The sequence below is a fragment of the Mesoplodon densirostris genome, chromosome 3 (genome assembly GCF_025265405.1).
Source record: "Mesoplodon densirostris isolate mMesDen1 chromosome 3, mMesDen1 primary haplotype, whole genome shotgun sequence".
In the NCBI taxonomy this organism is placed as follows: Eukaryota; Metazoa; Chordata; class Mammalia; order Artiodactyla; family Ziphiidae; genus Mesoplodon; species Mesoplodon densirostris.
The window spans coordinates 62,629,562-62,653,013 of record NC_082663.1 but is presented as its reverse complement, the minus strand read 5'-3'; the positions used below and the strand labels follow the sequence as shown (position 1 = coordinate 62,653,013).

The following is a 23,452-nucleotide window of genomic DNA, read 5'->3' as shown; positions in this document are numbered from 1 at the left end:
TATGGGGATTCCATGTATGTTAATTGTTGCTTTTCCCTTGCTGCTTTAAATATTTTTTCTTTGTATTTAATTTTTGATAGTTTTATTAATATGTGTCTTGGCTTGTTTCTCCTTGGATTTATCCTGTATGGGACTCTCTGAGCTTCCTGGACTTGATTGACTGTTTCCTTACCAATATTAGGCAAGTTTTCAACTATAATCTATTCAAATATTTTCTCAGTCCCTTTCTTTTTCTCTTCTTCTTCTGGGTCCCCTATAATTCGAATGTTGGTGTGTTTAATATTTTCCCAGAGGTCTCTGAGACTGTCCTCAATTCTGTTCATTCTTTATTCTTTATTCTACTCTGCAGTAGTTGTTTCCATTATTTTATATTCCAGGTCACTTATCTGTTCTTTTGCCTCGGTTATTCTGCTATTTATTCCTTCTGGAGTATTTTTAATTTCGTTTATTGTGCTGTTCATCATTGTTTGTTTGCTCTTTAGTTCTTCTAGGTCCTTGTTAAATGTTTATTGTATTTTCTCCTTTCTATTTCCAAGATTTTGGATCGTCTTTACAATCATTACTCTGAATTCTTTCTCAGGTAGACTGCCTATTTCCTCTTCATTTGTTTGGTCTGGTGGGTTTTTACCTTGCTCCTTCATCTGCTGCATATTTCTCTGTCTTCTCATTTTGCTTAACTTACTGTGTTTGGGGTTTCCGTTTCACAGGCTGCAGGCTCGTAGTTCCCATTTTTTTTGGTGTCTGCCCCCAGTGGGTAAGGTTGGTTCAGTGGTTTGTGTAGGCTTCCTGGTGGAAGGTACTGGTACCTGTGTTCTGGTGAATGAGGCTGGATCTTGTCTTTCTGGTGAGCAGGACCATGTCTGGTGGTGTGTTTTGGGGTGTCTGTGAACATATTATAATTTTAGGCAGCATCTCTGCTAGTGGGTGGGGTTGTGTTCCTGTCTTGCTAGTTGTTTGGCATGGGGTGTTCACCACTGGAGTTTGCTGGTTGTTGGGTGGAGCTGGGTCTTAGCATTGAGACAGAGATCTCTGGGACAGCTCTCGTCGACTGCTATTATGTGGGGCTGGGAGGTCTCTGGTGGTCCAATGTCCTGAACTCGGCTCTCCCACCTCAGAGGCTCAGGCCTGACAGCCAGCTGGAGCACCAAGACCCTTTTAGGAAGTCTGAGGTCTTCTGCCAGCTGCCAGTTCAGCTTCTGCCAGTTCAGTAGGAGTTCTGTAGGAGTTGTTCCACATGTAGATGTATTTTTGATGTATTTGTGGGGCGAAGGTGATCTCCACGTCTTACTCCTCCACCATCTTGAAGGTCCTACCGTAATTTTTTATAATTCTTCTTTTTCTTTAGGTCTCCTAAGAACTTCCAGTGCGGTGAAGATCAGCCTTCTGTTAGGTGATGGTTTCTAAACACTGGAGCACTTTGTTTGCACATAAGTGGCACTCAGTAAGTGTTTTGTAGACTAAGGGCAGTGGGAAAATATTTTGGGAATTTTCTAGACTATCATTAACCCCAAAATCTGAAATAAATTGAGTGAACCAAGAACAGTGGTCTTCAAACTTCAACATGCTAAGAATAACCTGGGTGTTTGGTTAAAATGCAGCTTCCTGGGCCCCGCTTCCAGAAACGTAGGCAGGTGTCTTTAGTACAGGATTTCTCCATATGCTCGGGTGTGATGCTGCTAACATGCACTGTACCTTCTCAGGGGCAAGAGGAGGAGAATCAGAGTCTTCACTGATTTTCCACACTTACTCGACCACAGAAACCTTTTGTCATGGACACCTATTAAAAGCTTTGGGACACTAGCGTTCCTTGGAACACTTTGGGAAATATGACTTTGGTGGACCGGCATGAAGTTGGGAGTTAAATACCAAGTATTTGCATCTTGACTTATTATGAGTATGAGCTCTGCAAGGTAGTCATTTTCAGCCTGTTTTCTCCTCTGCAAAAATGGAGAAAATACCAAACCTCTCATCTGTAGATGAGGATCAAGTCAGTCACCTAGAGTGGAGCCCGGCAAATAATAAACCTTGGTTCTCCACTTCTTCCTCCACACAATGTCTCTCCAGGGAGGAACTGTGTCTGACTGCCGTATCCCCGACACGCCTAGCACACCACCTTGCGCAGAGTAAGTGCTCCATAAAGACTTGCTGAATGAACTTGTAAACATCATTCCAAATAGAAAAGGGATACACAAAGGCTCATACAAAAACAAGCTGCAATCGCCCTTTGCTAAGATGCTTTTTCTAAAAACTCAGAGTGGGCTGAGCACCATGCAGTTGGCCACTCACGCACAGCTATAGCGGCTTCAAGAGGAGCTGCTCTGGGATATCTGATGGTACAATGTGTTCCTGGATCCCCACTCAGGGACCCATCGACTGAGGCACTGGTCAATTAGCTAGTAACACAGAGCCGAGTTTCAGCAGATGATTTAATACAATCACAACAACTCAGAGATGGGAAACAACTTCACAGAAGGCAAGAAGAATAGCTGGCATATTTGGAAGGGTGTTTGGGTAGAAAGTTGCCAGGGACAAGATTTTGCCCAAAAAAAGGAGACCAGCCACCTGGAGAGAAGCCTCAGCCAATTTTGTGCCACTGTAACTCAGGAGGGAAAGCCTGTTAGGTGCGGCATGCTTCTCTCAGAAAGAGCCCCAACTCCTTGGGGGCACCCTGACCTGGCTGGCAAATGGCCTTGATCAGACCCAGCACTAAAGACTACCAGGTGGCCCCTGACAGGTGCTGTTTTTCATGCTTCCACAAAGGGCTTTACTCACCATGGCTGCCTGCAAAAAGCAGCATCATATCAAGACAGAGAAACGAAACCTTCCAGAGCAGCACAGACAGGTTACAAAAAAGAATAAAAAGGAACAATGCTACTTTCCCTCCTAAATTTACTTAACAGCGCTCGCACCCAAACAGGGCAGATGTCTCTCCTAAGCTTTTCTGTGAGTAGACGTGCAATCTTAGCCCCCCAGACAAGACGCTATCACTCCTAATGACACCAATCTCCACACCAGTTGGTCAGAGGCAGGATGGGTGAACTAAAAGCTGAATTCCAAAAGGGCACCCAACAGCACCTATGGCGACGGGGGCTCATGGCCGTAACCCACGGCGTGTCGCGGCTGCCCCAGCCCCTCCACAGGTCACGTGGAGGACCTCCATGCTCACACTCTGAGAGGCCCTGCCTCAGCTGTGAAGGACAGCCTGGGGCTGAGGTGCATGGGTGGTCAACGTTACACGGAAGGTTTATGAAAACTGAGTCGTTTTAAGTCATTCCTCAGAAAATGAGTAAGTAAAGAAAAGACGTCCCAGCCACACGACGTCATGGATGATTTTCCTTTTGCAATTCTCCATTCCGAAACTCAGAAGCACTGTCTCGTTAAGACGTGGCACGCACGCCAGAACGACGTCCGGAACCGAGTGCCAGCCTCTGAGAGATGTGATGACGGACAGGAGGGAAGAGTTAAGGGAGTGAGTGATACTGCTGACCGGAAACATTCATTTCTATCACACTTGTGAACCGCAGCACTGCCTTCAACGTTTTATACAGCACTGCTGCTTCTCCACAGAAGCACACCAAAGCACAGAACAACTGCATCCCATGGGCAATTTCTGCTTCTCTGTGATTGACAATAAACAAGGGATTTTTTTGAACCCAGAGTAGCCAACCACCATTGCTTAAAGCACCCAAAGGAATTTTCATAATTCACAAGGCACTGGCAGTCTCCTATTTTTGAAGGAAAAGGATGCATCACACCATCTATTTGAGATTCAGATTACTCCTATCAAAAGACCTTGAGATACCAGGTAAACCTAGTTATTTAGGTTGTTGGTAAGTCTCCTTAATCAATCTTAATCTTCTAGTTGAGTATCAGTGTCATTCATGTAGTTGTCAAAGAACTTTTCTTTGCTGATGTTTTTGGTTTAAACCAGGAGTTCACAAGATGCCACAAGTCACTTGCTTGAGTTTAAATTACCCGCAAAAGTTGCCCAAGTCAACTGTGACCTCTACCTTATTTTTTCCAAAGGGTAATCTTTTTTTTAATAGAAGAATTATATGCTTGTTATTAAAAAAATTCAAGCATATAAAGTGAGGTCCTCCACAATTTCTCTGTAAGGGTTTATAATATTTTAATCTTATGAAATACATTTCCTTTAAACAGTCACGTTTTGATTATCTTTCTCCACCCCTTTTCTTCTCTCTTTCAAATCCATTATGTTGTTTTCTGTTTGCATGCACACGGCCTCACCTCCAACCAAACCTTCAGACTGCCCTTACCCTGAGATACTGGGTAAGCCTAGTTATCTAGTTTGTTAAGTTTCCTTGGAGTAATCAGTCTTCATCTTCAAGTTGAATATCAGTGTTATTCATGTAGTTGTCACTGAGAATTTTTCTTTGCTGACATTTATGGCTTCAGCGAGGAGTTCCCAAGATGCTGTTGCTGTCATGGGCCTGTCTCCAGGGTGTAAGCTGTGGCTGGGCCCTTGACGAACACAGAGCCCTGGGTGCCCATCTGGTGGACTAACTATACATAATCACACACATACACGCTAACTGACCAGACTGATTTAAATGAGATTACTTTGGGACTAGAGAATTTCGACCTGACATAAGAAGACAGGTTTTTACATCACTACATATCTGTAGCTAAGATATATGAAGTTATGAGAGAAAAAGGAAAAAAGCCTGACCAGCAGGTGCTCGTCACCATCCCATGAGAACAACTGCTTCCTTTCCCTCACAGTTCTGGGGCTGAATGCCTGTAACACTATGCTTAGCCGTTTGGCTAAGGCTAGGTGTCTGTATCTGAGGGAGGTGCTAGTTCATCTTTTACATACCCGGTTGAAGCCTGCGTGCAGAAGAGGGAGGACCGAGGCCTCTTCATAGTTGCCGGATCTGTAGCAAAGCAGAAAATGTGGTCACTCGGCAGATATAAACCGGGATTCCTCACACTGAACCTCGGGGAGAGCAAGGCAAGCAGGGAGACGGCTCTGAGAGTGCCTTCCTGCCCGGCACATGCCCGCAGGGTGCACCTGCCTTGTAAGAACCCAGACTCCCACGTCCGCCTTCAGGTGCAGAAAGAACACAAACAGTAGAAGGAACTCCAGCAGTGTGCGTGAAAGGTGCACACGACAGGTCCTCTCCAACTCTGGGCTGCTTGGGAGTTGGAGCAAATGTACCGGAGCAGTCCCATAAAGGGACAAGGTAGGTGCAAAGCTCATCCCAGAGACCACTGTCCTCTTTGAGATCCCCAAACCTTCTGGAAGCAGGACTCCCACCCCAAGACTTAGGTGGGTCCAGCTCTCAGGAAGACAACTGGCATTGGAGGTTGCAACACCCCAGAGCCAATGGGAAAGAAGTGTCATCAGGAAAGCCGAGTTAGACGGGAAGAAGACAGAAACTGATTACTGGCACTCATCTCAGTGGAGGTTCCCTACACTAAGCCTGCAGCTGGGTCTCAGAACTTCAGTTTGAATACAAGGAGGGGGTGGGGGTCAGCTGGTCATGAAGTCATGCTGTAGCTCTGCTGCCGCCTTTATGAGAAATGGTGTCCCCAAGGCAGCGAGCAAGTAGCATGGTGTACATACCTTAGAAAAATGGGACAATGGGGACTGGGTGGAGAAGCAGAAAGAGAACAGGAAGAGAAATCCCAGTGCCTGTTTGTGGCATTACCTGTGGCATTTTCCCAACAGGGAAAAGCTCTCCTCCCTACCCCCTTTCCTCCTTAGGAACTCAAGGTTCTACCCTCTCTGAACAATAATCAGGAGGGGCACAAAAAGGGATCCAAAGGTATTAATAAGGTTCTATTTCATAAGCTGGGTGGCACAAGCAGCATTAATTTTATTATCAACTTCCTCTATAAATGAAATATTTAAGAAATAGGGAGAAAAAGGTGAAAAATAATAACAAGACACAGCAAGCCATTACTTGTCAAGGACAAGAACACATGAATAAGAAAAAAATGAATGTTTTGTCTTGGTCCCATGGAATCAGCCAGGCTTGGGGAAATGCTGTGTGGCTTGGTACCCTTCTGGTACCCATGTCAAGACTCTAAGACCCTGTTAAGAGCTCACATCCCCAGAAGATAAAATATAAGCAAGAGGGCTGAAGAAGGCTAGTCTCACATCTCGGTTCCCCTTGCTCTTTCTTGCTGAGATCCCATCTCCCACCAAGACAGCAAGGTGGTAAGAAATCAATGGGACAGTTTCTTCACTTTCCTGGGCCAAGAGCCTGTGGTAGGTGTCCAAGTGAAGAGACACAGCTCCTATCAAGAGACTCAAGGAGTAGCAGGTGAGGAGAAGTCTTTGGTTAGGGCAAGACTTGGAAGCCAGGATTTCCCACTGTTCCAATATGGCTTTGGAATGGATATTTCAAATCTCCCCTGGGCGGGGCCTGCCTGAGGGAGGCTGAAACTCTGAGTTGCTGGCCTGTCAGCTCCTTCAGGGCAGAATCTGTGCCAATCACCACAGTGGGGCCATCCTGCTGTCCTGCTTCTAGCCACATAACAGTCCCAACATAAACAGCACAATCCTTTTCTTGCGGTGGCTTTAGTGCCTGCTCTCATGCTATAATTTGTTTCTTCTTAAGTGAAAAAAATAAGCATTCTCCTATCTCTTTTCTTCAAAGAAAAAAGATAAGCTGGAACAATGTTCTCTCCAGACCTCCTCCTCCCCAGATTCTCTACTCACTTCCAGCATATAATGAGTAACCATTTTTTTCTTAAAGTGTGTGAGTATGTGCTGACAGAAATTAGATAGGATAAAGAGAAAAATCTAATTATTTCTAGAAACTTGCAAAACAAAGAAAATCCCAAGTAAGATCTAAGGTTGCTGCTGTGAGGCCAAAGACCTCCCCCTTGCTTTGCCAGCTCAAAGGCTGAATTACAACAGACCAATGTTTCAGGAGGAAGAGTAGTACTCCCCGCTGGGAACGGGAGGTGAGCTTACGCTTGTGAAACCACCGCAAGAATCACCGTGTGCTCCGAGGGATTTGTGGCCCGGATCGACCTGCAAGGAGAAAGCTCCAAGTCAAACCAGTGATAAGGCCTCAGGATACAGGACTTCTTCACAGTGAAAATGGCACAAAATCAAATGTCCCTCTAAAGAAAAAGTCTGAAAACACATGGAAAACAACAAAAAAAGATGCCCTTGTGGATTAGGACAATCTCTTTCTTTTACTAAAAAAAAATAAAAATAAATTTTTTTTTTAACTCCCAGGCAATTCTCCAGTAGGTCAGACCTGCCAATTTTCCACTTCAAAAACTGGCAAATTCCACTTAACTTCCATGTTTTCTGATTGAAATTCCACTCTGCAAGAAAATTGGCAGTCCTACAATTCTCTAGTTATCAATTTGTACTTGGGGAGCTAACTGGGATGGATCTTTTTTTCTTTTAAAATAGTAGATAGTTAAGAAAGTTGACCTTAGAAGGATTGCTGGCAGATGGATGTACACGTGCAGGTTAAGGTCTTTTAAAAATTTCAAAGAGCCATCTCAATTTTTCAGTTGTACTGTTATTTGTGCTCAAATACTTTAAACAACTGAGTCATCAACTAGGGCTGAGAAATGGTCAATACAGTTAACTGTCACTATAATGATATTTGTTGTACCATGACCGCCTGTCTATAATTTGTTTATTCCCTAGGAACTTAACAGGGTTAAAATATGTAAGGATATAGAGTTTTGAGGTCCATGATGCCAGAAAATGTGCTATGCTGCAGCTCAGATTCTGGATTATTCTGGTCAGGGGTCATGAGTTGCATGAACTTTTAATAAAGGGCCACATGCCTGAGTTTTAGTACAAATAAGCATGCTTGTTTCCATCCATCTCCTTGGTCTGACCTCTCTTTATTTCGAGAGCCTTCAGAAGGGGACCAACACCACTAAGAACAGAAGGCTGAGGAATTTGTGAAACAACCTGTATTTGTTTCTTTCTAGCTACTGGCATTTCTGCCCCTCTCTATTTTTTTTTTTTTTTTTTTTTTTTTTTTTTTTTTGCGGTATGCGGGCCTCTCACTGTTGTGGCCTCTCCCGTTACGGAGCACAGGCTCCGGACGCGCAGGCTCAGCGGCCATGGCTCACGGGCCCAGCCGCTCCGTGGCATGTGGGATCTTCCTGGACCGGGGCACGAACCCACGTCCCCTGCATTGGCAGGTGGACTCTCAACCACTGCGCCACCGGGGAAGCCCCCCTCTCCATTTTAAGGTGTATGCATTACTGCTCCCCCAGGGACAGCCAGCTCATACTGCTTCATCCTCTTTGACTAAATTTCCTCACCTTTCTCTAAAAATGTACCTTCCCCATGTCCTATTCCTGAGACCTCACTCTATGTGAGTAGAAGGCTCAAGAAAAGACCACCTGCTGTCTTCCTGGGAAATGAAGGTTCCCCTTGTGGATAAATGGTATTTGAACGAGCTCCTTTGGAGAGACGCCTGAACTCACTATGGGCAGCAGGGGTAATGCCAGCCCAGACTACTTCCCAGTCAGCCACCCTACCCGCTACCATATCCTGGTAACATGAAGCTACACTTGTCTCCTACTTAGGAGCCTACTGAAATCTCAGCAGAAATACCAGGTGCACCTAATGAAAAAAAATGTACAGCATTTCAGAGGTGCACTCTCATCTCTAGGGAGATGCTAAACACCTCTCACCTTCCTTCAGCCTCTTCCAGCCCCAGGAGGTGTCATGGGTACACTGCTGGGCTGCATTCTAAGGGGTGGGGCTTAGGCAAGAGAAAACACATTATGGAAATAACTGGGCTGGAGCTCACGCTTGCTTAGCTTCTTTTGAGATTGGCTTCTATGTTTTAGGTCCCTTCCAGCTGCTGACCTCTTCTCTCTCATTCCTCCAAAGGAACTGGTGTGGCCAGAGAGACCTGGACCTCCTCCTGGTTGAGAGGACTAAGGGGGAGCTGGGCACAGGTGAGGCCAGGGTCCAAGGAAGCATGCTAAGCTAAGGTCCAGTCCAGCTCAAAAGCCAGAGATCTTGGGCCATAGATGACAATGAAGAAGGCACATCTGCTGGGAATGCGTCCCCACTCATCTTAGGGAAGATGTGCTGGCAGTCCAGCATTCAGGAATCTCACCAGCCTCAGCGTGACTGGTAACAGTCAGTAAACGCACCAGCAGATACATAACCTGGCTTCTGAACTGCACTGATGCCCCACTGTTTTTCTGTGCAGCTAAGACAAACGTTCACTCATCAGGAAACAAAACTACATTTCTTTATATTCAAGGAAGATTACGAAGCTTACCTGCTAACTGGGGCCTTTGCCTGAATTAAAAGAATTCTTCCTATTCATTTCTTCTTTTTACATCTGAAGCCTGTCTTAAATCATTCTATATATGCACAAAGGATTGTGCTATTTCTACTACAAAATCATGTAAGAAGAGTTAAGTGGAGACCAAGAAAAAGCAGACCTGCTTAATTATAAGAGACCCAATTCTAGCCCGAAAATCATTTTATACACACACATGCATACATACACATGCACATATATATATACATATACACGTATATATTTCTTAACACTAAAAATACCCAAATATTTTGTGACACATTTTAGTATTATATACTTAAATAGGCAAATGTTTCTATGCAGGAAGATAGGATTATTTGGGACCAGTAAGACATTTTTAAAAAGGTTCCTTAAGAAAGTTTCTTCTTTGGAAAACTGAAAATGGTCCAAGAATAGCAAGGTGATGCCGTGACAAGAAACTTCTCTTAATGCACTAATTCCTTGTCAGGGTACCAAAGGGTTTAAGGAACCATTCCCCTACCTTTCATTTCACTTGCTAATATTCAAGACAATTCCAGCTCCATATGTATTTGGAGTCTGTCCTGGTCTAGCATTTAATTAGTGACCTCTTCCCATCCAGCTTCAAAGCATTCCACTTGTGCTAAATGGATCAGTTCATCCAGAGCTAACTCTGATGACTGCATTTGTTTATGAACAGGCAAGCATTTCCTCCCCAGAGCACAAGCATTTCTGTAAACAAGCAGGGGGTTTGGATCCCTGGAAGATTTTCTGCTGCTGCAAAGTAGCTGCCTTCCCTCCACGACTGCTGTAGAATCCACCCATCTGTATCAGGCAGAGAAAAATGGTCTATTTCACACATTTCTGATGTTCATTTTGGGACAGAATAATTAAGATTAAAATATCTGGTTTAAATCCAAACTCTATCTGTGTAACAAGAACTGTGCGAATTTCAATTTTTCTTTTTGGTGAAACATGAGCAATACTCAAGGGGAAAAAACACCCTGAAGTTTTCAGTGGAGACTAGCTCACACCTCTAAATTCATCGGAACTCAAATGTGGAGAAATAGAAAAGGCCATAGGAGGAGCTATAGCCTTCACCACAGAAATCTGTATATACTACTTAGACACATCAACACATATTCTAGAAATATTTGGGCTAGAACTAAAGACATCTTTAAATGAATTTCATTTTAAGCTGTTAAGTGGACATTTACTAACATAATAGCGTATCTAAGGTACCTGCACACTGCTTCTGCATCAAAGTTTCGAGTTTGTCTGTGGTCAATCACAATAATCTCATGATGTTTATCTAGAAAGCATTCCAGGGCTGACTCCGGAGTCCGAGCAATATTACATCTGTAACCGGCTCTGTCACAGGCCCACCAGAATCCATCACTCTGACTGTCTTCCTTTGCAAAGATCAGCAAAACCTGGAACACAAAGAAAAGAGAATCTTGACAGTAATCATCATCCTTAGAGAGTATTAAAAGCGGGCCTACAAGATACTGGTTTAAAATGTAGCCTCTGAAGAGAAGCTACCTGGGTTCAAATCCCAGCTGGTCCACTGATTCTAGGGTGTCTTTGAACAAGGTAGTTCATCTCTTCAGCCTACAGCTTCTCCAATGTCAGATGTGCTAAGAACAGTACCATGTAAGCTAACTATGAGGCCTGAGTGAGCACAGAATACATGGTCCATCATTCTGCTGGTGGTTGTTACCCATTTGTAATTTCCTAACTGGCTTCATTTTTAAATAGACTGAGCATTGCAATGAAAACAGGCTAATCAACACAAGTTAGACTATGATTCACATACACACATATTTGGGGCCAGGGCAGCTGGTGTTCGTCTCAAGGTACCTGGCCACCTCTCTAAACTTAGCACTTAAATCCTTATCCAGACACAGAAGGGATGGGAACTCAAAACCATCTCAAAAACGAATTCCAACACCTAGCGCTTGCCAAATCTAGAAAGAACAATCATGAAATGTGAAGCTATTGGAGCCAAGGTGAGGAAACGTGCCTCTTTTTTCTTCATTGAAAAGTGAAGCCCCGCTCCCTGGAAAGAAGGTAGCCATACTTCCCACCACGTTGCCCTCTTCATTCCCTGGGCTCTGGGACCCAGATTCCCTCGTGGCCAGAAAGCCAGAGATGGCGATACCACCACCTGAACTTGTTCACTTATTTGTTTATGGTCTATCTTCCCCACTAGAATTGAGCTCCAGGACAGCAAGGACCTGCCTGTCTTGTTCCTGCTGTGACCCCCTGCTGGTCAGCACTTACTATCTGAGTGAAAGGATAACTACGTGCTGGGTTTCTGCAAAATGTAAGACGGTTTTTACTGTCAATTGGAATAAAACTACGTCGCAGCAATAGGTCTAATAAGAAATACATATAATAATCTCAAGATCTTGATAAGGCATTTAATATTCTTCACCAACCACTTCTGGTTTAAACAATTAGGAACAGAAGGGAAGTTTCTGGTCCTTTAAGCCCATAGCCAATACCATTCTTCATGATGAAATTCTGAATGTGTTTCATTTAAAGTCAGAAACAAGACAAATTGTCCAATAATTACCACTACATTTTTAAAATGTTTCACTAATTGACAATACATAGAAAAATAGAAACAACAGTATAATTACCCTCATGTACCCATCACCCGGCTTCAGCAATAACCAACTCCTGGCCAATCTAGCTTCAATTCTATCCCTAGCCACTTTCCAACTCTTGTATCATCTTGCAGCAAATCCCACAAATTTCATCCATATGCATCTATTAAAGATAAAGACTCTTTTCTAAAAAAAAAAAAAAAAAAAAAAAAAAAAAGAAACCACAACACCATTTCATACCTAAACCTCTCCAATAATTCCTTACTGTTAAACATCTGAATGTATTATAAATGTCATTTGTTCTACACTGTTTGAATCATTTCCTGTTTTCTCAAATGCCATGTTTCCAGAAGAGAAATATTTTTCAGTATGATTTTGACATTTACTTCTTAGCACATGGCTTGAAATCACATGCCAGTAACATATGAGGCAGCCACACTTATTAACGGCTCACTCTGGGCAAGGGTCTGTCACTCCTCAGCTCAGTCTATCCCCCAAAACCTCAGCTACAGAGCTACTTCTAGGAAGAAACGGGGGGTGGCTCTTCCAAGAGGAGTAAGGGGCTCAGCCTTGTGGATCTTGATAGTGAAAAGAAAGCCTTCAAACAGAACTGTTAACAATGGAGCTACAATGACAAAAATCAGGTAGAATAAACTGGCTTGTACAAAAAGTCACTAGCCCTTTACTTGATGTAGCTGTGGTATTAGCATGAGAAACTCAATAAGCAAAGCCTAGAAGTCAGAAAAGGTGACAGAACTTCTTGTCTCATCTGTCTGGCTGAACTATGATTGCTAAGCAAGAATCTCAACACTTTATATATTTCCTTTATACCATTTATGCCTCAATATTTGACGAATGCAATAAGAACCTAACTATATTCCCATATTGGACATTGCTACAGTTATTAATCTCATATGTCTTAGATGTCCTCAAAAGACGGGAGTGCTCCACTTTTGGAAAAATAATGTCATTATTCAAGTATTTCCTGAGCACCTGCTATGTGCCAGCACCTACTATGTGCCTACTATGTGCACCTACTATGTACCTACTATGTTTTTAATTGCTTGGAGTATGCTGATGACCAAAATAAAGACCTCTTGCATTGTGGGGGTAAAGAAACAAACAACAGGCATGATAAATAAGCAAATGATATGGAATGTTAAAAGTGGTAAGTGCTAGGTAAAGACAGTAGGGTTGAATAAGAGGGATCCAGAGTGGGTGCTGGGACCAGTATTAAGTAAGGCGGTTAGGGTAAGCCTCACTGAGAAAGTGACATGTGAGCAAATGCCTGAAGGAAATGAAAAAGTCAAGTTGATAACTGAAGAAAAAGCATTCCACAAAAAGAGGGAACAGATCCACTGGTTCCTATAGTGGGACTCATGCCTGATGTGTTCAAGGAACTCAAGGAAGCCAGTGTGACAGAGAGGAGTGTGAGCTGGTGGGAGAGGAAGTGGAGGTCACAGCAGAGGGCTCGATCTTGGTAATGCCTGGTTTAGGAACTTACACCGGATTTCACTTGGAAACTTAAAAATCAATTCAAAGTGGGGAGTTGTATTAATTATGCCTCATTAATTTTGATATTTCTGATGCTTTGACGTCTGGAGCCTTGCTGACCCTGGAGAGATGCCCCAGAGGGATAGCCAATTCTCCAACCCCTAGAGAAAGCAAACGACTTGCCTAGGAATGCACTTTTCATATGCAAACCAATCCAGTCCTTACTCCTACCACCTCTATCACTCGCTAACCCTCTGGACCACTATCTACCTGCCCTAATCACTCCAGCACCAGGCACCAGACAACTAGGAACAGCCCTTCTGCCCAACTCTCTTCTGGAATGATTCAAACTAGCTAAACCTGTCTACCCTGCTTTCCCTGCCTCACCGCTTCCCACAGAAACCACAATCAAGGCTCTGGCCCACATTGTCCCCTTTAGGCTCCCTGCCTCCAATCAACCTTAGCGCTTCCCTCTGTGGTCCTGCACGGACCGCCCCTCCTCTCGGAAACTGTAACAAACTATCTTTCAATGACAGTCTCTCCTAATCTGTTGGCCTCCCCCTACCTGAATAAAAATTAAAATCTACATATTGAAACAGAGTATTTATATTACAAGAGTACTCACTAGAAAATCTCTCTAGGTAGTATTCAAAATTTTTTCCATTTATAAAAAAATAATTCAGAAAGACTACTTTTCAATAATCCAACTCCTAAGCAAAGTGAAAATCTATGGGAATTAAAAAACTATATATATATATATATATATATATATATATATATATATATATATATTTAGAGTAAAGTACTATAGTAATCACTTTTTTTAAGGTCTGCCTATCTCTGGAAAATTCTATCTTCTCTAGGAAAGCAGCACACCCAAGTAACCAAAGCTGTACTCTCTGTCCCCATCTCCTAGGCCACAGCTGGACTAATAATGTTGTTTCCGGGAATTTGAAATGTGAACAGAGAGACACAAAGGCTGGGAATTAGGACCCATGGCTCATTAATAGTAGAGATACTGAAGGAAGAACCTTAAATCCCTTCTGTCAAAATACTCAGAGATGGCTCACTGTCACCCTTTCTAAGCCATGGCTTTTCAACTCTTCCTTGGAGTCTGAAAAAAAAAACACACTATTTCTTACTCATTTACTATTTTGTGTAAGACAGCTGTTACTTAAAACCAAAGAACACAACCCCTCAAAAACCTTTTGTGATATAGTCCCTCTTCAGATTTATCATTCCATGTATCAATATTTAGTTTCTTTGTCAAACATGTCAGTTTGTAAATGTTTATTGACCATTCACTGAGGCAAATCCCATAAAATGATTTTGTAAAATATATTTTAAAAATAATTAATAAAAGCATATAGCTGAACTTAATTTATAAAGAGTAAAAACTGACTCTTACTTGCTCTAAAGAGTATGTGGAACATTCCTTCAAAGAATACTTTTGATGACCTATCATGCAAGATGTTAAGAACTGAGAGTAAGAAGCTGACAGAGACAACCATAGTCCAGTCTCTACCCCTGGGACGCAAGCAGGGGAGAGGTTCAGGTAAGCAGATAAGTACAAGAGATGCACTAATAAGCAGTGGCCAAAGACAGAGCAAGGACATGGCATCCAGGGCAAGAATCTAGGCACAGGAGAACGGGAAGAAGGAAGTAGTTTTGTTATATCAACCTCACTGTACTGTTGTAAACACAGCGAAAGAGAAGATTAAAAGCAGATCTGGGGTGAAGCCTGGGGCAATGAGGAAACATCTTCTTCTGGAGCAGATCTTGGCCAGCTTGGGCTTTGTCCAGGATCAGAACACAAACACAGGCAGTGCTCACTTTGCATGGCAATGTCAGACCATATAAATGACCACACAAAGCAACCTTAATGAAGGATGGTAAAAACGATGGTTCCATAACATTTAGAAATTTTGTCAAAACACAAAATACTTTTATTGTTGGTTATAAATGTATAGCAAAATGAAAAATGGAAAATTAATATCTATTCAGTGCACTTACTTTAAAACATTAGAAACTGTGAATTAAAAATTTTTTTAAGCTTATTGAGTAGTTTGAACAGTGCTTGCCTTCTTCCAGTTGTATAAATTATGATACAGAATGAGCCTCTTTTCTATGCCTTGGTGAATTATAAACTCTTAAGTTTGGATCAGCTTCCAACATTTTATCCTCTGTACTTTCAATGTCATGAAATGTCCCCAGAGTTCCTTTAATTACTGTGCAGTTTTTTGTTGGCATCACTTCATCTCTTTCATCACAACCACTTTCTTCATTTAGCTCAATAAACTTGCATTGACTAACTTCCTCTGGCTACCCTCTAGAATGTCTCACAGGCAGCCCTGTCAACATTGTCAATCAGCTTTCTTCTCTAACTCCATTTCCATTGCCGTTTCACTTCCAGCATTATCGCTTTCCATTCCTTTGCGACACTTTCGTCTTTGTGGGCTAGCTCCTTCTTTCAATGATATACTTATATATATTTTTTAATGCCGTGCGAGTTATCACGGAGAGATAAAGGGGCGACACAATTGCACACTCTGCTGTCTGTGCTAGAACTAACAGGCAGAGACTTCCAAAAAAGTGATGTGGTTCGTCACTGCTCAGGCTGCACATTTGTTATTTATGCAATGACTCGTGGACTGAAGAACTAGCAGCCAAGTTTGTACTTGATGCAATCATCACAATTAAAACACCAATGAGGGGCTTCCCTGGTGGCGCAGTGGTTGAGAGCCTGCCTGCCAATGCAGGGGACACGGGTTCGTGCCTCCGTCTGGGAAGATCCCACATGTCGCGGAGCGGCTGGGCCCGTGAGCCATGGCCACTAAGCCTGCACGTCCGGAGCCTGTGCTCCGCAACGGGAGAGGCCACAACAGTGAGAGGCCCGCATAGCCCCCCGAAAAAAAAAAGAAAAAAAAACACCAGTGTGACTACAGTCTTTGGGTCTGGTGTTATTTAGCCCTGGAACTGTGCAAAGCCAGGGCTACCTGTACAGCTTTTCAAACATAGCTATGAATACCTCAAACTACCATGCAGGGTCTCATCTATTTCTACCTACACCTTCTTGGAACCACAAAGTTTATTTATTTATTTATTTGTTTTTTATTTTTGGCTGTGTTGGGTCTTTGTTGCTGTGTGCGGACTTTCTCTAGTTGCAGTGAGCAGGGGCTACTCTTTGTTGCAGTGCGCAGGCTTCTCATTGTCATGGCTTCTCTTGTTGTGGAGCACAGGCCCTAGGTGCATGGGCTCCAATAGTTGTGGCTCGCAGGCTCTAGAGCCCAGGTGCAGTAGTTGTGGCACACGGGCTTAGTTGCTCCATGGCATGTAGGATCTTCCTGGACTAGGGCTTGAACCTGCATCCCCTGCATTGGCAGGTGGATTCTTAACCACTGCGCCACCAGGGAAGCCCAGAACCACAAAGTTTAATTCATCTTTCAACCCAAGCCAGGATAATGAAGTAAGGGATGACCTAGAGCAGGACCCAGAGAATGAAGTGTAAGAGGCTGCAGGGGGTAGCACTCAGATTCCAGCAGACTTGGTGGGGGGCGGTCCTAGTGGCCATGACAAGGACAGGGACCATGACTCTCAGGAGTTCTCAGAGCAGGAAGGGACTCTGGGGGTGATCCATCAACCCCCAATCAACAGATGAGTTCAGCAATTTCCCCAAGCAGAGCAGCAGCAGAGATGGACCCACAATTCCCAGCTCCTCCTTCAGTAATCTTTCCTGATGTCCTCTTGTTGTGCTACAAGTATTGTAATCATTCCTTTGACATGTTTTATCAAGAAAGTACTGAAAACTATCTTTCTGAGGACAGCAATAAGCGGTCTTTGATAGCTAAGTGAGTATGAAACTGTATTCTCTGGTGAAGGCTAATTATGAGAAAGATGAAAAAAAAAAACACTTGCTTTTCCTTAACTTGAAGACAATGTAAGTGTTCATTATTCTTAGTGTTTTTTCTAGAAAGGGTGTGTCTACATGTCTCCAAATGGATCATCAATGTCTACTATTAAACATCTAACTTTCAGAATACTTGGTTTGGCTTTAAGCAAAAGCCAGGTAACAAGTAGCTTCTAGAGTAGACCACATATATAAGTATATCTACATCATAGTAAACAGCTGGCCAATCTGATCATAGGTGGGGTCGATTCAGTTGGAAAAAATGGTTTGGGAGCTTTCCTCAAATGTCCCTAAGAAAGTAATGCTAATACGTTTTGTTTAATACATCTTTTTGGTGATCTGATGTTAACTAAACTCTGAAATGTGCACACACTGGAACTATGCAAAGTAAAGGCTTTGTCGAGCAGCTACAGTTTAATGAGAATTTAAGGGCCAGCCATGATACTGAAAGGACTTTAAACTAACTATCTCATTTAATAACACTTCACAACTCTTTCAAGTTGGGCATCATCCCCACTTACAGACGTGGAGACTGAGATATGGGACGATTAAGAGACATGCCCACAGCCACACAACTAACAAGATTTGAACTGAGGTTGGCTGAACCCCTGAGCCTGGGCAATCATTAAGTAACGTACTCTATTTTATCCCCAAAACATTGGACCAAAACCCTTAGCAACTCTGTGGTTCCATGAAATTGGCTGGGCCAGGTAGAGGACCTGACTTGGTACCAGCAGTAAGGACAGACAAGAGGGGAGATGCTGACCACAGCAAGTTACTGAGTCTGAACACCTCCATCACTCTGTCATTTCATTTACCATGTGAAGAACAGCTTCCCACAAGGCCAAAGGATCTCCAACATAAAGTCTCCAATATATAATGGTTCCAGAAAAAAATCCATCTCCACACAACATAGAAGTTTAAGTTTTAAAGGAAAGTGCTGTCTTGCTGGGAAAACGCTTAGGCCAGAGCAGTGAAGATCTGTTTCCAAGTCCAGTCGGAGAGCTCTGTGAGGGGCAGGGGCGACAGCACTCTAAGCAGAGACAATTCCACACACGGGGAAGTAAATATGCTCCAGGCACTGACAAAGAAAAGACCTCTTGATTTTCAGATGGTATCATGCTGATAAAAATCTATTGCCTCATAATATTTCCTCTACTTTTTTTTTTTTTTTTTTTTTTGCTAAGACTGGAAAACATGCCCTGCTGTGAGTCACAGGCACTCACCCAGGAGAGCTGTCCTCTACAATACGACGAGGCACATCCACCCGCTCCACTCCCAACAGCACTCCCACCAGGCCACATCACACCTCCTGGTCTCTACACGGGGGCAAATTTCCCCTGGTGACCTCAGAAGTGCACCCTCAAAAGCAACCACATCCTGGAATATGCTTGTCAAGTAAGTTCCTCCCAAGTCCTAAGCGTTCCGGCTGACGTAGTTAATGTTTTTGGCAAGGCAGTGAAGTTACAGAGTAGGTATTTTTCTCCAAGAAAAAGAAAATTATAGAAATTGGCTCCAAGAAAAAAAAAATTTAAAAACTAAGGTTCTAGGCCATTTCGAAGACAGTTGCAATGACAGTATCAGAAGCACAAGAACACTTGACTAGATATCTCTGCCTTTCAAGTTAGAATGTAATAGACAATAAAACAAACCAACCAGACTCCCTGGGTGGTCAAGAGTCATTGTTCAGCCCCCTTCCCCTGCAGCACCTGGTGCAGAGCCTTGAGCACATAGGTACTCCACAGACTCGAACTGGATGGATCAGTGAGTGAAATTACGTTTGAATGAGACCCAGGAGTAAAGACATCCTTGGTTCTAAGTAGAGCTTATTATTTTTTTAAAGAAGAGTCTCTTAATTATTCTCTCCCTCATTCAGAGAGGGACTCTTGACCACTTGTATCTGCTGTCATGGGGGCCAAACTCATGTGACAGGAACCAGGCAGGGTACACAGTAGCACTGGAAACACTCCACCTCTTATGCTGGGTGGTGGGTTCACGGCATTAGTTTTACTATTATATTTCATAGCTTATGAGCAAAAATTTTATATGTTAATTATGTTTTAACATACCAAATATTTTGTGATGAGGGAGTGAGTCCATTATGGGATATTTAAATACTGCAAAGGACTATATCGTATTTGAGAGGATAGAAATACAGTACACTTGAGACTTTGTTATAAAATTTGACTGCTAAACAAACATTAAAAATAAACTAAGGGTAACCACTAAAATAGAAGCCTAACCTATAGCTTCTAAAACAGAGAAAATAAAAGGTAATTCTGAAAACTACGTCAACGTAACAGTAGAAATATGAGAAATAGAAAATACAAAATACAAAATAAGACTAACTGTATCAGTAATCACACTCAATGTAACAAGATTACACTCACTTATTAAAGTCAGATTATCAGAATAGGTTTTAGAAAAATAAAACTATATGCTCCTTATAAGAGGGATATTTAACATAAAGTTATAAATAAAACCCCAAAATGAAGAGATAGAAAAAGATATACCAGGAAAATATTAACCAAAGAAAGCTGGTCCAGCCATATTACCAACAAATAAAATAGAAATTAAGGCAGAAAAGGATTCTTCAATATAGGCAAATCAATCAACGTGATACACCATATTAAAAAACTGAAGGAGAAAAACCATATGATCATCTCAATAGATGCAGAGAAAGCTTTCGACAAAATTCAACACCCATTTATGATAAAAACCCTGCAGAAAGTAGGCATAGAGGGAACTTTCCTCAACATAATAAAGGCCATATATGACAAACCCACAGCCAGCATCGTCCTCAATGGTGAAAAACTGAAACCATTTCCACTAAGATCAGGAACAAGACAAGGGTGCCCACTCTCACCACTCTTATTCAACCTAGTTTTGGAAGTTTTAGCCACAGCAATCAGAGAAGAAAAGGAAATAAAAGGAATCCAAATTGGAAAAGAAGAAGTAAAGCTGTCACTGTTTGCAGATGACATGATACTATACATACAGAATCCTAAAGATGCTACCAGAAAACTACTAGAGCTAATCAATGAATTTGGTAAAGTTGCAGGATACAAAATTAATGCACAGAAATCTCTGGCATTCCTATATACTAATGATGAAAAATCTGAAAGTGAAATCAAGGAAACACTCCCATTTACGATTGCAACAAAAAGAATAAAATATCTAGGAATAAACCTACCTAAGGAGACAAAAGACCTGTATGCAGAAAATTATAAGACACTGATGAAAGAAATTAAAGATGATACAAATAGATGGAGAGATGTACCATGTTCTTGGATTGGAAGAATCAACATTGTGAAAATGACTCTACTGCCCAAAGCAATCTACAGATTCAATGCAATCCCTATCAAACTACCACTGGCATTTTTCACAGAACTAGAAGAAAAAATTTCACAATTTGTATGGAAGCACAAAAGACCCCAAATAGCCAAAGCAATCTTGAGAATGAAAAATGGAGCTGGAGGAATCAGGCTCCCTGACTTCAGACTATACTACAAAGCTACAGTAATCAAGACAGTATGGTACTGGCACAAAAACAGAAAGATAGATCAATGGAACAGGATAGAAAGCCCAGAGTTAAACGCACGAACATATGGTCACCTTATCTTTGATAAAGGAGGCAGGAATGTACAGTGGAGAAAGGACAATAAGTGGTGCTGGGAAAACTGGATAGGGACATGTAAAAGTATGAGATTAGATCACTCCCTAACACCATACACAAAAATAAGCTCAAAATGGATTAAAGACCTAAAGGTAAGGCCAGACACTATCAAACTCTTAGAGGAAAACATAGGCAGAACACTCTATGACATAAATCACAGCAAGATCCTTTTGGACCCACCTCCTAGAGAAATGGAAATAAAGACAAAAATAAACACATGGGACCTAATGAAACTTCAAAGCTTTTGCACAGCAAAGGAAACCATAAACAAGACCAAAAGACAACCCTCAGAATGGGAGAAAATATTTGCAAATGAAGCAACTGACAAAGGATTAATCTCCAAAATTTATAAGCAGCTCATGCAGCTCAATAACAAAAAAACAAACAACCCAATCCAAAAATGGGCAGAAGACCTAAATAGACATTTCTCCACAGAAGATATACAGACAGCCAACAAACACATGAAAGGATGCTCAACATCTTTACTCATTAGAGAAATGCAAATCAAAACTACAATGAGATATCATCTCACACCAGTCAGAATGGCCATCATCAAAAAATCTAGAAACAATAAATGCTGGAGAGGGTGTGGAAAAAAGGGAACACTCTTGCACTGCTGGTGGGAATGTGAATTGGTACAGCCACTATGGAGAACGGTATGGAGGTTCCTTAAAAAACTACAAATAGAACTACCATATGACCCAGCAATCCCACTACTAGGCATATACCCTGAGAAAACCATAATTCAAAAAGAGACATGTACCAAAATGTTCATAGCAGCCCTATTTACAATAGCCCGGAGATGGAAACAACCTAAGTGTCCATCATCGGATGAATGGATAAAGAAGATGTGGCACATATATACAATGGAATATTACTCAGCCATAAAAAGAAATGAAATTGAGCTATTTGTAATGAGGTGGATGGACCTAGAGTCTGTCATACAGAGTGAAGTAAGTCAGAAAGAGAAAGACAAATACTGTATGCTAACACATATATATGGAATTTAAGAAAAAAAAATGTCATGAAGAACATAGGGGTAAGACAGGAATAAAGACACAGACCTACTAGAGAATGGACTTGAGGATATGGGGAGGGGGAAGGGTAAGCTGTGACAAAGTGAAAGAGCGGCATGGACATATATACACTACCAAACGTAAGGTAGATAGCTAGTGGGAGATCAGCTCGGTGCTTTGTGACCGCCTGGAGGGGTGGGATAGGGAGGGTGGGAGGGAGACGCAAAAGGGAGGGGATATGGGAACATATGTATATGTATAACTGATTAAATTTGTTATAAAGCAAAAATTAAAAAAAAAAAGGAAAAAAAAATTTAAGGCAGAAGTTTAAAGAGGGACACTACATAATAATAAAAGGAATAGTCACCAAGAACATACAACAATCTAGAACTTGGATGTACATTAACATGACAGACTCAAAACATCAGAAAATATTAAGAAATATTGAGGATATTGACATATCCATTACAATAGAAACTAACAGAACACATAAAATTAAGATAGAGATGGTTTGAATAGCATCATTAATAAAGATTAATTAATTTCACAGATATAGAAACCTGTATTCCAGAAATAGAGATGCATCTTTTTTTAAGTTTTTGTGGAAAATTTCAAAACTGGCTACATTATTGGCTACCAAACAAGTTGCAACAAGTATCAAAGAATCAGGCATCAAGTAATTCAATGGAGCAAGGAATACACAGTCATTTCAGCAAATGGAGCTGCTCATTCAACATGGAAGGAAAAAGAACCTTGACCTCTTTATTCCACCATACATAAAAATGAACTTGAGATAGATTATAGATCTAAAATTAAAATTTAACAATAAAGTTTCTAGAAGAAAACGAGAAATAATCTTCAACCTGGGATTAAGGATTCATAGACCACAGAAAGTAATAACCATAAAAGGAGTGATAAATTAGACTATATCAAAACTAAAATTTTTGCTCAAAATCCAAATTTGTGAAAATGAAGAGCCACAGATTAGAAGAAAATATTTTCAGAATCTGATAAAGGACTTGGGACAAGAATATATACAGAATTCCCACAACTCAGTAGTTTTTAAAAAGTCAACCCAACTATAAATGGGCAGAAGACTTAACTAAACATTCACAGAAGATTTTAAAAATGGCCAATCAGCGAACAAAAAAGTGCTCACATTATTAGTCATGGAGAAATGCAAATTTAAGTTACCATAAGATAGAGCTACTTACATACTAGATGAGCTAAAATTAAGAGACTGAAACAAACATTACCAAGGATTTGGAGTAATAAGAACTCACATTGTTTGTAGGAGTGTAAAATGGTACAACCACTTTGAGAAAAGATCTGGATATATCTTATAAATAGTATCTAAACACACTATTGTTTTGAAGGTTCTAGCAGGACAATCAGGCTAAACACACTATTGTTTTGAAGGTTCTAGCAGGACAATCAGGCTAACAAAATAAAAGGCATTCAGATTGGGAAGAAAGTAGTAATGATATGATCCT

The 23,452-nt window shown here is 41.6% G+C and overlaps 1 protein-coding gene across 9 annotated transcripts in view; it reads right to left on the bottom strand.

The window, feature by feature from the left end:
• Positions 1-23,452, bottom strand: part of PDE8B (phosphodiesterase 8B) — a 258,917-nt gene that overhangs the window by 127,775 nt on the left and 107,690 nt on the right. For all 9 annotated transcript variants that reach the window (XM_060093065.1, XM_060093072.1, XM_060093067.1 and 6 more), the window contains 3 exons: positions 10,497-10,687; positions 6,947-7,006; positions 4,838-4,895 (listed from right to left, as the gene is read on the bottom strand). In XM_060093065.1, the coding sequence (XP_059949048.1) occupies positions 4,838-4,895; positions 6,947-7,006; positions 10,497-10,687 (309 nt within the window). The remainder of the gene's footprint in view (positions 1-4,837; positions 4,896-6,946; positions 7,007-10,496; positions 10,688-23,452) is intronic.